Here is a 12,715-nt window from a genome sequence, read left to right on the forward strand (position 1 = left end):
TGACTGGCTGTGCATATAGCGTACTTTGGTATAGTTTAAAAAACCCAAACACTGTTGGTGAGAAAGAATGACCAGCTGAAACTAAGGAAATCTCACATAATTCAATTAGACAGAGGACTTGGAACCAGGACTCTTCAATTTTATTCTCTTCACTACAACTTCTTTTTCTGTTGTCTTTGTGTTCCTGTAGATACTATTAGTTATCTATAGAATAGGCAGTAATGGATTAACTATTGTTTTACAACTTGATTTTATATTGCATGCAACAGCTGTATTACAGTTCTGTCCTAGACATTTAGGAAGTGGTTATTTGGGTTGGTGGTTTTTTAACTTTTGACTGATCAATTCCCATCACTGTTTGGTTTCTTCCCTGCCTGTCTGCAGAACTACTTTCACTTTTGTATTTAATTATGGTATGTGTTAATATAAGAATGGCCATAATAGGTTAAATCAATCTATCCCAGTAATCTTTTTTCTAACAGAGACCAATGCAGGGTGCTTAAGAGGGAATGAACAGAACAGGCAATCCAGTGACCATGCAGAACACAGGATCATGGCTCTGACTTCCCCTCTAGCTGGGGGCTGGTTCAACGCTCCTGCTCCACTTCCATTCCACTCTTTCCCAATCCCTCCTGTTTTGCAGCAGGTGGGAGGTACTGGAAGAGGGAGAAGGTGGTCAGTAGGGTGCTGGCAGTAAGGTGGGCTGATGTGACAGGGTCAGAGGGGAAACTTGGCTGCCAGGGGGTGCTCTTGTCCAATAGCACCCATTGAGCAACCTATACACATGGTTGCATCCCTGATCATCTGAGCAAATAGCCCTTGATGGAATCATAGACTCATAAGGTTAGAAGAAATCCTGGGAGGTCACAGAGTCCACACCCCTGCTAAAAGTAGGACCAACACCAACTAAATCATCACAGTCAGGTGCTTCACCACCTTCCTAATGGCAAATGAAATTTAATGTGGATAAGTGTAAAGTAATGCACATCGGGAAAAATAACCCCAACTATACGTACAGTATGATGGGGGCTAATTTGGCTACAACAAATCAGGAAAGAGATCTTGGAGTTATCGTGGACAGTTCTCTGAAAACTTCCACACAGTGTGCAGCGGCAGTCAAAAAGGCAAATAGGATGCTAGGGATTATTAAGAAAGGGATAGAAAATAAGACCCAGAATATCTTACTGTCCCTGTATAAAACTATGGTACGCCCACATCTTGAATACTGTGTACAGATGTGGTCTCCTCACCTCAAAAAAGATCTTTTGGCCTTGGAAAGGGTTCAGAAAAGGGCAACTAAAATGATTAGGGGTTTGGAACGGGTCCCGTATGAGGAGAGGTTAAAGCGACTGGGACTTTTCAGTTTAGAAAAGAGGAGACTGAGGAGGGATATGATAGAGGTATATAAAATCATGAGTGGTGTGGAGAGGGCCGATAAAGAAAAGTTATTTATTAGTTCCCTAAATAGAAGAACTAGAGGACACCAAATGAAATTAATGGGTAGCAGGTTTAAAACTAATAAAAGAAAGTTCTTCTTCACACAGTGTGTAGTCAACCTGTGGAACTCTTTGCCAGAGGAGGCTGTGAAGGCTAGGGCTATAATAGAGTTTAAAGAGAAGCTAGATAATTTCATGGAGGTTAGGTCCATAAAAGGCTATTAGCCAGGGGATAAAATGGTGTCCTTGGCCTCTGTTTGTCAGAGGCTGGAGGGGGATGGCAGGAGACGAATCGCTTGATCATTGTCTTCGGTCCACCCTCCCTGGGGCACCTGGTGCTGGCCACTGTCGGTAGACAGGATACTAGGTAGATGGACCTTTGGTCTGACCCAGTACGGCCGTTCTTATGTTCTTAGCGCAATAATTTTTTCTAATATCCAACCTAGACCTCCCCCACTAGCAACCTGAGACCATTGCTCCTTGTTCTGTCATCTGTCACCACTGAGAACAGCCTCTCGCTATCCTCTTTGGAACCTCCCTCCCCCTTCGATCTTCTCTTCTGTAGACTGACTAAGCCCAAATCCCTCAGCCTCTCCTCAAAGATCATGTGTTCCAGCCCCCTAATAGTTTTTGATGCCTTCCACTGGGGTTTCTCTAATGTGTCCTCGTCCCTTCTGTAATGGTCCCAGAATTGGATGCAATACTCCATATGTGGCCTCACCAGTGCTGAATAGAGGGGAATAATAACTTCCCTAGATTGGCTAGCAATGCTCCTACTAATGAACTCCACTGGCTACAAGCAGGGCCAGACTAAGAGGTGGGCGAGTCAGGCAGCTGCCCGGGGCGCCAACTGATGGGGGGGTGCCTGATGGCAGCTGTAAGGGGTGCGCAGCATCCCTTACAGCTGCCATCAGGCGCCGTGCGCCTGGCTCCTGCAGCGCCGGCCCCCTCTGATTCCCATGGCACCGGCCAGCAGCGCCCTTCTCCCCGTGGCTGCTGGGCCCTGCACGGCCTAGTGCTGCCCGCCAGCAGCGGTGGCCGGGCCAGGCTGGGCAGCGCATGCGCCCCGGGGTCAGGCCCCGGGCTGTGCATCAGCGGCTGGGCAGCGCATGTGCTGTGCGCCATGGGGGCAGGCCCGTGCGCCCAGGCCCGGGGTGCCAAAATGGCTCAAGCCAGCCCTGACTACAAGGGCATTCTGTTGACTAATAGTTTCTCTCCATTGTAATCCCCAGGTCCTTTTCTGCAGATCTGCTGCTTAGCCAGTTAGTCTCCAGCCTGTAGCAGTGTTTCGGATTCTTCCATCCCAAGTGCAGGACCCTGCATTTGTTCTCGTTGAACCCCATGAGGTTCTTTTGGCCCAATTCTCCTATTTGTCCGGGTCGTTCTGGATCTAATCCATACTCCAGCATATCTACTTGTCCCCCTCATCTTACTGTCATTTGCAAATTTGCTGAGGGCGCAATCCATCCTCTCATCCAGGTCATTAATAAAGATGTTGAAAATTGGTCCCAGAACCAACCCTTTGGGCATCCAACTTGATACCAACTGCCAACCAGCCATCGAGCAGTTGATCACTATCCATTGAGCCCAACAATCTAGCCAGCTTTCTATCCACCTTACAGTCCATTTATCCAATCCATACTTCTTTAATTTGCTGGCAAGAATATTGTGGGAGACTGTATCAAAAGCTTTGCTAAAAATCGGGTGCATCATGTCCACTCCCTATCCACAAAGCCAATTACGTCATAATAGAAAGCAATCAGGTTAGTCATGCATGACTTGCCCTTCGTGAATCCATGCTGACTATTGCTGATCACTTTCCTCTCTTCCAAGTGCTTCAAAATGGATTTTCCATGATATTATTCCCCCCCCTTTTTTTTTTAAACACCATTAGGTGAAAGGAGGGAGCAGGTAGGCGTGGTGTGGTGGCTCCCCCAGGTAGCTCAGAGGTGCTTTGGCAGCCACTGTAAGTACAGTCACTAGGGAGGGTGGGGGAGTCTCCATGGGGGCAAGTCTCTGTGGAGGCAGATGGACTCTGGGAGGTCGTGCACTGTGCTCCAGCTTCCCAAGAGCCTAGTGGCAGGGGATCCCCCAAGAGCCCACTGCCGGCATATAAGCCTGGCTGGGAGCCCTGCTCCTAGCACCTGCTCCCAGGCTTCTGTCTCAAGCACCATACCCTCTCCCTGCCCCTGGGCTTTCATGGATGCAACGTGGGGTCTGCCAGCTACATTGCTATGTTTCTTGGTGTTGAAGTCACAGTGGGTTAGGGTTGGAGGAAGGGGACTAGGAGCTTGGTTTAAAATAGCAATCCCAAGTAGTGAGGAAAAGCAGCGAAGTCGGACTTGAGTTGAGAGGGGGAGAGGAGGAGAAGGCAGGCGGGATGCAGAATGACGTGATGACATCCCACAGGAAAAACTTTTAATATAGAGAGAGATTATAGTTTTGGCTTTCACTACAGCTATTAGCAAAGAATTCCACAGATTGACTATGTGCTATGTGAAGAACTTCCTTTTGTTTGTGTTAACTGGGATATTTATTAATTTTATTGGGAGATGGCCTGGTTCTTGTGTTATGTGAAGGAATAAATAACTCTCCTTTATTCACTTCCTCCATACTACTCACGATTTTATAGACCTATGATATCCCTTTTTACACATCTCTTTCCCAAACTGAAAAAGAATCTTTTTAATCTCTCTTTGTACAAAAGCTTTTCCATACCCTTATTTTTTATTTTTCCCCCTTCTCTGTACACTTTCCAATTTTAATACATCTTTCTTGAAATGGAGCAACCAGAACGGCATGCAGTATTTAAGATGTGGCCATCCCATAGATGTTTATAATGGCATAATGATATTTTCTGTCCCTCCCCTAATGGTTCCTAACATTGTTAGCTATTTTGACTTCTACTATGTGATGGACAGAGGTTTTCAGAGATCTGTTCACGATGACTCCAAGAACTCTTTATTGAGTGGTAACAGATAATTTAAATCCCATCATTTATGTACATGTGATAGGGATTATTTTCCAATGTGCATTAATTTGCATTTACCATCAACACAAGATTTCATCTGCCATTTCGTTGCCAGTCCACCCATTTTTGTGAGATCCCCTGGTAACTTCACAGTCTGCTTTGGACTTAACTATCATAAGTAATTTTGAAAATTTTGTCAGGCCAGTTTAAATAGTTTTCCAGATCATTTATGAATGCTAGGAGGCTGTACCTCCTGCTCACTATGCTCGCCAACCCCCGTCTCATGGGGGTAGGCAACTACCAGCTCTCTCCCTGGACACGGGGGAGGCCCGGGCTGCAGCTGCACCAGCCTGGGCCCCTTTTCCTCTCCCTCCCCAGGCTGTGCCAGCCCGGATTCTTTCTCTGCCCCCAAACCTCCCCGACCTAATCCTAACCCCCAACCTCTCCTGGCCAAGGCCACACCAGCCCTGGCTTTGTTCCCAGTGTCTGGGGAAGGCCTGGGCTGGCCCCGGTGCACCAGGCCCAGCTCTGCTCCTGGTGTCTGGGGAAGGCTGGGCTACGGCACCCCTGTCCCGATTCTGCTCCCAGTAGCTGGGGAAGGCTGGACCTTGGCACACCAGGGCCCAGCTCTCCACGTGGCTGCTGGAGAGGGCCAGGCTGGCAATGGGTGGGGCTTCGCTCTAGGGACAGGGTCTGGGGCAGAAGAGGAGGCCTTTACCCGTCTATGCCTAGCACCCAGCCCATGGACACTGTGATGTGATGATGTCACTATGTCATCCAACAATAATTTTTTTATATATAGAGAGAGATGTTCACCAGCACTCATTTCAGTACAGACCCAGGGGGGCACCATTATTTACCTCTCTCCATTCTGAAAACTAACTGTGGTGGGGAGTTGAAGCAGACTGCTCCACCATGCCGTGCTGCCCTCCTAGCCCACTGCACCTTGCTTTTGCACGGTGGTGGGAAGCAGAGCATTCTAGGACTAAGGAGCATCTGTTATTTTCCTGCCACCAGTAACTAGGTTAGATGCAGTATTTTACTTCAGTATTATTTCAACAATATACTCAGAAATGTTCTCTTTATATGCCACAAAACACTTACGTATTCTTCTTCAGTTTCCTGTACAAAGAAAGCTTCTCCATTGTCACCCAGCTTCATATGAAGATCAACTGCCTCTCCATTAATTTCTATATCAATCTGTGGGAGAAAAGACAATTTAATATAGAACATCTTCCATACAGCAAAATGCAAGTATTTAGCCTAAGTCTGATTCCACTCTGATTACTTTTTATATTAATGCACCATTCCACTTTATAACCACCACTCCGGCTCCAGGCTTCTTCCAAGTCTGTCCTTCCTTCCTCTTTGTGCTCTCCTACTCCATAAAAGGAATCGGTGCTTTTTAAAGAAGCAGACTAAGATTTCTGAGACTAGACAGACACGTGCTTTTCTCAACAAGTAAAGTTTTAAGAGAAAATGACTCAGCATTTTAAGACTATTTTCCCATGTTGAAATTCTGAGCAGCAAATTCCAGTCAACCATTCAGATAGAATAGGAAACTTCAACATTTACATCAAGACCATCATAGAATCAGAGACTTCTAGGGCTGGAAGAGACCTACAGAGGTCATCGAGTCCAGATCTCTGCCCAAAACAAGACCAACCCCAACTAAATCAATCCATTTTGTGTACATGAATCCACCTTTTTGTGGCAACTCAATATTCATTTACAGGCAGTCCCCGAGTTACGCGGATCCGACTTATGTCGGATCCGCACTTACGAACGGGGCTCTCTCGCCCAGGAGCTCGCAGGCAGCGGGACCGCCCAGAGCGCAGCGGTCCCGCCTCCTCGACCTCCGGGGTGTGAAAAGCTGCTCCCGGTGCCTCTGGTCTGCTGGGGACCGTCTCCAGCAGACCAGGGACACCTGGAGCAAAGCCGGGGAGGCGGACGGGTTCCGCACCTCTGAGGCTTTGCTGTGGCAAAGCCGGGGAGGGTCGGGACCCCGCCGCCATTGCGGCTTTGCTCCCGGTGTCCCTGGTCTGCTGGAGACGGTCCCCAGCAGACCAGAGGCACCGGGAGCAAAGCCGCAGCGGCAGTGGGGTCCCGCGCCTCTGAGGCTTTGCCAGAGCAAAGCCCCAGAGGCGCGGGACCCCACCGCTACTGCGGCTTTGCTCCCCGTGTCCCTGGTCTGCTGGGGAGAGGGGAGGCGCAGCTAGTGTGCCCCCCCCCAGCAGACCAGGCTTTTGTTGTGGACCCTGGGGTACAGCAGCTGGGGTTCTGCCGGGTTGGTCCTGCAGGGACCTACCTGGCAGCCCAACTGTTCTGTCCCAGGATCGAGATTCAGCCGCTGTTGAAACTGATCAGTGGCTGATTCCAGGAAGCTGGGGGCAGAGCAATTCTGCCTCCAGCTTCCTGTAGTCAGCCCCTGGTCAGTTTCAGCAGCAGCGGTTGAATCTGGAGCCAGTTCTGACTTACATACAAATTCAACTTAAGAACAAACCTATAGTCCCTATCTTGTACATAACCCGGGGACTGCCTGTACATTAACACTCCACGATATAAAGTTTTGGAGGTTATATTCCCAGTATTTGCACAAGAACATACAATTAGCTTGTCTTATTGTTTAAAAAGTTACAGCACAATGATATCTGAACATCTTGAAAGCCTGAATATAACAAATCTTTTTCTGTTTAGCTCCTTTGCCATATTAGAGTGCATCTGTGCTTCTATTCGTTTAAGAACTCTTCCTAAGCGGTGACAGCTAGGGCCAGCAAAGTTGGCATGCAGCTTCCTCTTCTCCTAACTGAAAGCAAGGTCAGGATTTGGTTGTGCCAGAAAACTGCAAGCCCCGAGGAAAGGACAATTTTCCATAACATGCAAAGGGAGGGGTTGCTGTTCAGAGGGGTGTGACATGAGTGACCACTGGGAGCAGCAAGCCCACATGGGAGAGCTATCCTAAGGGTGTCCACTGAGGGCAGCTCTATCACCAAAGGAGAGGCCAGCAAGATTGGGGCTCCACCATCTTACCTGCCCGCACAGTGGCACAGGGGGGAAAAAGCAAGCCCATTCCTGCCTGTTGAGGTAAAACACAGCTACCATATAGTCTGTGAGCACTGGTGTGTGATATGGGGAAGAGGAGGGGGGGGAGAGAGAAAGGTGGGAGGGGGTGCTACAGGCTGACTGCTCTTGGCTCCCTGACATTTATATGTAGGGAGAGCTCCTCTGGGGAGCACCGACCCTATATCCTGAGGTGTCCTGTCAACTTCCCATCTTAAAGCTGCCATATCTGAAACTAACGATAATGAGGGTTGGCACCCAGGAAAGGGGATACCTAAGCAGACCAACTGAGAATCCTTCTACCAGTTGAGGAAGGAACCAAATGCAGGTGGATAGCAGCTTTGTGAGTACACAGAGGCCAGCCATGCTGGAAAGGGTCTGAGGCATAGCCTTGCATACTGCACCATGTATGTGCATGATGTCATGTAGCTGAACAGTGTGAGGTAGAAATGGGCTGTTGTGACTGGATAGGCCTTGACTTGCACTATCAATGACCTCATGGCCTGGAAAGAGATTTCTGGGAGGGAAGCTCTGGCCTGGGAGGAATGAAGCAAACAGGAGAATCACTGATAGAGAGTCTGGTTTACAGTGAACCAGAGGAACCTCCTGTGGCTTTGGGAAAAAAACTGAGGCAGTGAAATAAGTGTCTCAAGTAGAAGGCAGTATGTAAGTCCCTGAATCCAGGGAGGGGATGATGAAAGCCAGGGAAACCATGTGGAACTTTAGCTTTTAAGGTAGCCATTAAAATGATGTAGGTCTAAAATGTGTCAGACCTCTCCCTTCCCCGTTGTCCTTTGGAATTAGGAAACATCAGGGGTAAACCCTCTTCCTTGTTAAGTCCAAAAGAACTACCTCCAATGCTCCCATTAGAAAGAGTGTTTACATTCCCAGACCAGAAGTTGCTTATGAGAACAGTCCCTACAGAAGAGGGATACGGGGTGTGTGGAAATAAGCTGGAGCATATAACCATTTCCATCATGTTCAGTACCCAGAGGTCTGTGGTGATAAGCAATCATGCCAAGCTGAAGTGGGATAGGAGGGTTTGAATATGGGGGGGGGGGGAAATGTGGTGGGCCAAGAACCAGTATAAGGCCCTTGGGCATCCCATCAAAAGTTCTGTTTGGCTGCCTCAGAATACGTTGGTGGGCCAAGTAGGAGTGCCGAGGTGGATAGTGGGTGGTTGCCCACATCTAAACCTCCTGCTGCATTTCTTCTGCAAGCCCTGATGGGATGGCAGAGCTAAGAAACAGGTGCGAAACACAGAGACTCAAGGACCTGAGGGTGGCTTTGGAATCTCCCAGGCCATGGAACTTCACATCCATTTGCTTTGAGAATGCAAAGCATCTTCATATTAACAGCCCTGGAAAGACTGCTGAGGACTGGAGCCAAGAGCATCTGCACATGACCACAATAGAAGCCCAGTCATCTGCATCAAGGGCAGCCTACGGAGAAGCCCTGGTTACAGATTTCCCCTCCTCCATCAGAGCTGAGAACTTCTGGAGAAGCAAGTCCTTGTCTTTCCACGTTAGTTCCCAGACACTGAAGTCATACTTCCCCAGGAATGTCGATTGGAAATGCTATTCTATACAGCATCCAGTAGAATAAATCTTTCTACAAAATATATCTAGTCTCTTGAGGTCTTTCACTTTGTGTGTCCCTCCTTGCTGCCCTTGCTTGTCCCTTTCGTTGGCTGTCAAGACCACCAGGGAACCCATAGGAGGATGGAAGTACAAGTATTCCTATCCTTGAGTGGGAACAAAGTACTTTTTGGGGGACCCTCTTTGGGGAGGGAGGGAAGGAGAAGAGGTTGGCCACAGGGCATTAATCAATCCCATGATAGACACCTTTGACACGGCTGCCAAAGTCAAAATACTGACCAGGCCATGGGAGGATTCTGATTACTTCCACTTCCAGGTCACGATTTCAGGCCAGTCTTCTGAACAGTGCCTGATGAACTTGGATGTCATTATGGGGAAGCAATACAAGCACTCAACACTGTCATGTAGGGAGAAGGAAGAGAGGGCCTGCCCCAGAGGTATCCTTTTCTCCTTCTGCATCAACCAGGGCCTGTGGATCTAGGTCCTGAGAGTCAGTACCAGGCCTGGTAGTGACGGAGTCTGGCTCAGGTGCTTGTCAAAAAGACAGAGGCACTAGTAACAGAAATCATTCAGCCACCATTATTATTTGCCCAACAGAGATGCCAAAAACAGCTATTTAACTAGACCACAAAAGATGTCTTGTTTTCTCTCAAGCTATGTCTAGACTGCAGGATTCTTTCCGAAGAAGCTTTTCTTGAAGAGAACTTCTGAAAAAACTTCTTCTGAAAGAGAGCATTCACACACAAAAGCGCATTGAAAAAGCCATCTGCTTTTTTGAAAGATAGCGTCCATTCAGCGAGGACTCTATCTCGCATGTAAGCTATGATTACTATGGATGGAATGGCCACCAGGCACCTGTGCTTTTTCCTCTTCTTTCGAAAGAACTCCCTCTTCCCTATCCACACACGCCTTTTTCCAAAAGAGCACTTTAGGGAAAAGGCTTCTTCCTCATAGAAAGAGGATTACCAATGCTGGAAAACCCCTCTGTTCTTTCTATTAACTTTTGGAAGAAAGCATTGCAGCGTGGACATAATGCAAGTTTTGTCGGAAAAACAGCCTTTTTTCTAGCAAAACTCTGTAGTGTAGACACTCTCAGATGGCAGCACTTGTGAGAGTTAGTTTCTCCCTGTTGGACGGCAAGAGGGAAGAGTGCCAAAAAACAACTAAATAGGAAATAACATTGAGAAATATACACTTGCAGCAGATTTCAGGGGAAGTAGCTCAAGAAGTCTTAAACATGATTGGTAAGAATCCTTTTCTCTTATGACAGAATGAACCAACTGTACTTCCCCTTTGCTTTGCTATGCTAATCTACACTTGAACTAAGAGAAAGAACTTACGAACTTTTGCCCACGAAAGCTTATGCTCCTACACTTCAGTTAGTCTATAAGGTGCCACAGGACTCCTCGCCGCTTTTGCAGATTCAGACTAACACAGCTACCCCTCTGATACTTGTCCTCCCTTAGTCTGCTTTATACTTTAATACACAAAAAGGCAACAGCCCAGTTTCTATCCACCTTCACGCTCCCTCCTTCCCCTGGGGCAAGAATATACAAAGTTTCAGTAGCAATGTATTTTTGGCTTATATCCCACGAGTCTACAACAAGGATCAAGCCAATCATGTTTAATGGAAGACCTCATAAGAACATTAAAAATAGGATTTGAGATAAGTCAGCAGCGTGGCCAACAAAACATTAAGGGTATGGCTAGACCGCGAGGATCTATCGGAAAAAGATACATAAAATGCGCTCCGCATTTTGCATATCTTTTTCTGATACTTTTGTTGGAAGGCGCTTTTCCAAAATTTGGACTGTCTAGACTGGGCCAAATTTTGGAAAAAAAAAACACCCTCTTTCGAAAGCCCCCTTCTTCCTCATAGAATGAGGAATACAGAGGCTTCCGAAACAGTGCATTTGCTCTTCTGGAAGAAAAAAAAAAAAAAAAAGGAAGATCAAATGTGTTCCCTGGACACGGCAGAATTTTAGTATCCCAAAACGCCCCACAGTCTAGCCGAACCTAATGTGCAAGATAATGGCAGTACTATTTTCCTCAACCACACATTCTACAGAAAGCTTCTTGGTTATTCTTAAGAAATTCAATTATGTCTTTTAACTTGAATTTCCAGTATTGATTGGCAACTAGTGCAATATAAAAATAAGCAAGAACTTGTTCATCTCAGTATTGTTTCCATGAGGGAAGGGCACATGGATGAGACCATGGCGTTCAGAGGACCTATTTAGATTTATCAGGAACTGTGAAACCTTTTGGACAAAAGGAAGGCCTATACAGGAAGAATGGCCTCCATCAAAACCAAAATGGAACTAGACTGCTGACATGTAAAATTAAAAAGGTCACAAGAGGTTTTGTTTGTTTTTTTAAGACAAAGACATCTCTTAGGGGAGGATTTATTAAAGAAGAGCAGTATGTGGCTCGCAGGAGATGACTGTGGTAGCAGCCAATGAATGGGAGGCTTGAGGCAGCCAACCAGAACTCAATTGGGCTGTATAAAAAAAGGTGTCTGACCTCACGGCACACAGTATCTCTCCAGCTTTGGAGAGAACTGAAGTTGCTGACTACTAAGGGAACCAGGTACCATGGACAGAGCAGTGCTCAGAGGGGCAAGTTAGCCAGCAGGGCTCCAGCCAGCTTAGCTCAGGCCTTGATACAGGAGCTAGAGAGGGTACTGGGGGCTGCTCAGAGGCATCCAGAGGGGAGAAATAGGTAGCAGGTCCATCTCCCTTGCCAGTGATGAGTGGCCAGTGCAAGCTGTTGGGTGCAGTGCAGTGCTACACACCAACACCAAGGTACAAGGGGTAGAATCTGGCCGTAACAGCTCAGAAGCCAGTCAGAGGGCAACCTCCATGAGGAGGAACTGCTCTCTTTCTAGGTTCTGGGTTGACAGTTTTTACAGATACGTGTCCTTCACGTGATTCCCCGAAGTATTTGATACAACTGTTGTGAGGGTTTCTAAGAGGCATAGGTCTGTTGCTGTTAAAGCAGGACTTAAATCACGGAGACTAGACCATGCTATGCCTGGGGCTAAGTCCCTGATGGGACTCAAACTACTATAAACAAGCTATTTACAAGATCTTAAGGCTTGAAATCAGAAGAGACTAAATCACTAGCTCTTGCTATGCAACTAACCTCTATGGGTGGCAAAAAGGAATGGAGAGGGTGTAGGATCATCATCAGCGGAGCCTAATATACTGGCGCATTAATGCAGCCCTCAAGTGAGTGCCACAGCAGACCCCTATGGTAAACATCTCTGACAACCTCACATATGGGGAGGCAGAATGGCACTGACATGAGAAAGAATTCAGAGATGAACAGATGGTCACTCAATGAAATCATCAAGCAGAAGATTTAAAAATAAAACTTAAGGAAGTACTTTTTCACACAACAGTCAACCAGTGAAACTCATTGCCAGGAGACAATGAAGGTTCATAAAACAATTAGGTAAGCTCATGAAAGACAGGTCCATCAACTACTATTAGCCAAGACAGTAAGGGACACAATCCTATTCTCTGTGTGTCCTTAAACTTCTGATGGCAGACCAAATGCCATGAGATGAATTGCTCAATAACTGCCCTGTTCTGTTAATTTCTTCTCAGGCTTCTGGCACTGGCCACTGTCAGAAGATATGGTACTGG

The 12,715-nt window shown here is 47.1% G+C and overlaps 1 protein-coding gene across 4 annotated transcripts in view; it reads right to left on the reverse strand.

Annotated features, from left to right (window-relative positions):
- LPIN2 (lipin 2) overlaps positions 1 to 12,715 on the reverse strand; it is a 91,331-nt gene that overhangs the window by 47,390 nt on the left and 31,226 nt on the right. For all 4 annotated transcript variants that reach the window (XM_006139030.4, XM_006139028.4, XM_006139027.4 and 1 more), the window contains exon 3: positions 5,512 to 5,607. In XM_006139030.4, the coding sequence (XP_006139092.2) occupies positions 5,512 to 5,607 (96 nt within the window). The remainder of the gene's footprint in view (positions 1 to 5,511; positions 5,608 to 12,715) is intronic.

Source organism: Pelodiscus sinensis, chromosome 2 (assembly GCF_049634645.1).
Source record: "Pelodiscus sinensis isolate JC-2024 chromosome 2, ASM4963464v1, whole genome shotgun sequence".
Lineage (NCBI taxonomy): Eukaryota > Metazoa > Chordata > Testudines > Trionychidae > Pelodiscus > Pelodiscus sinensis.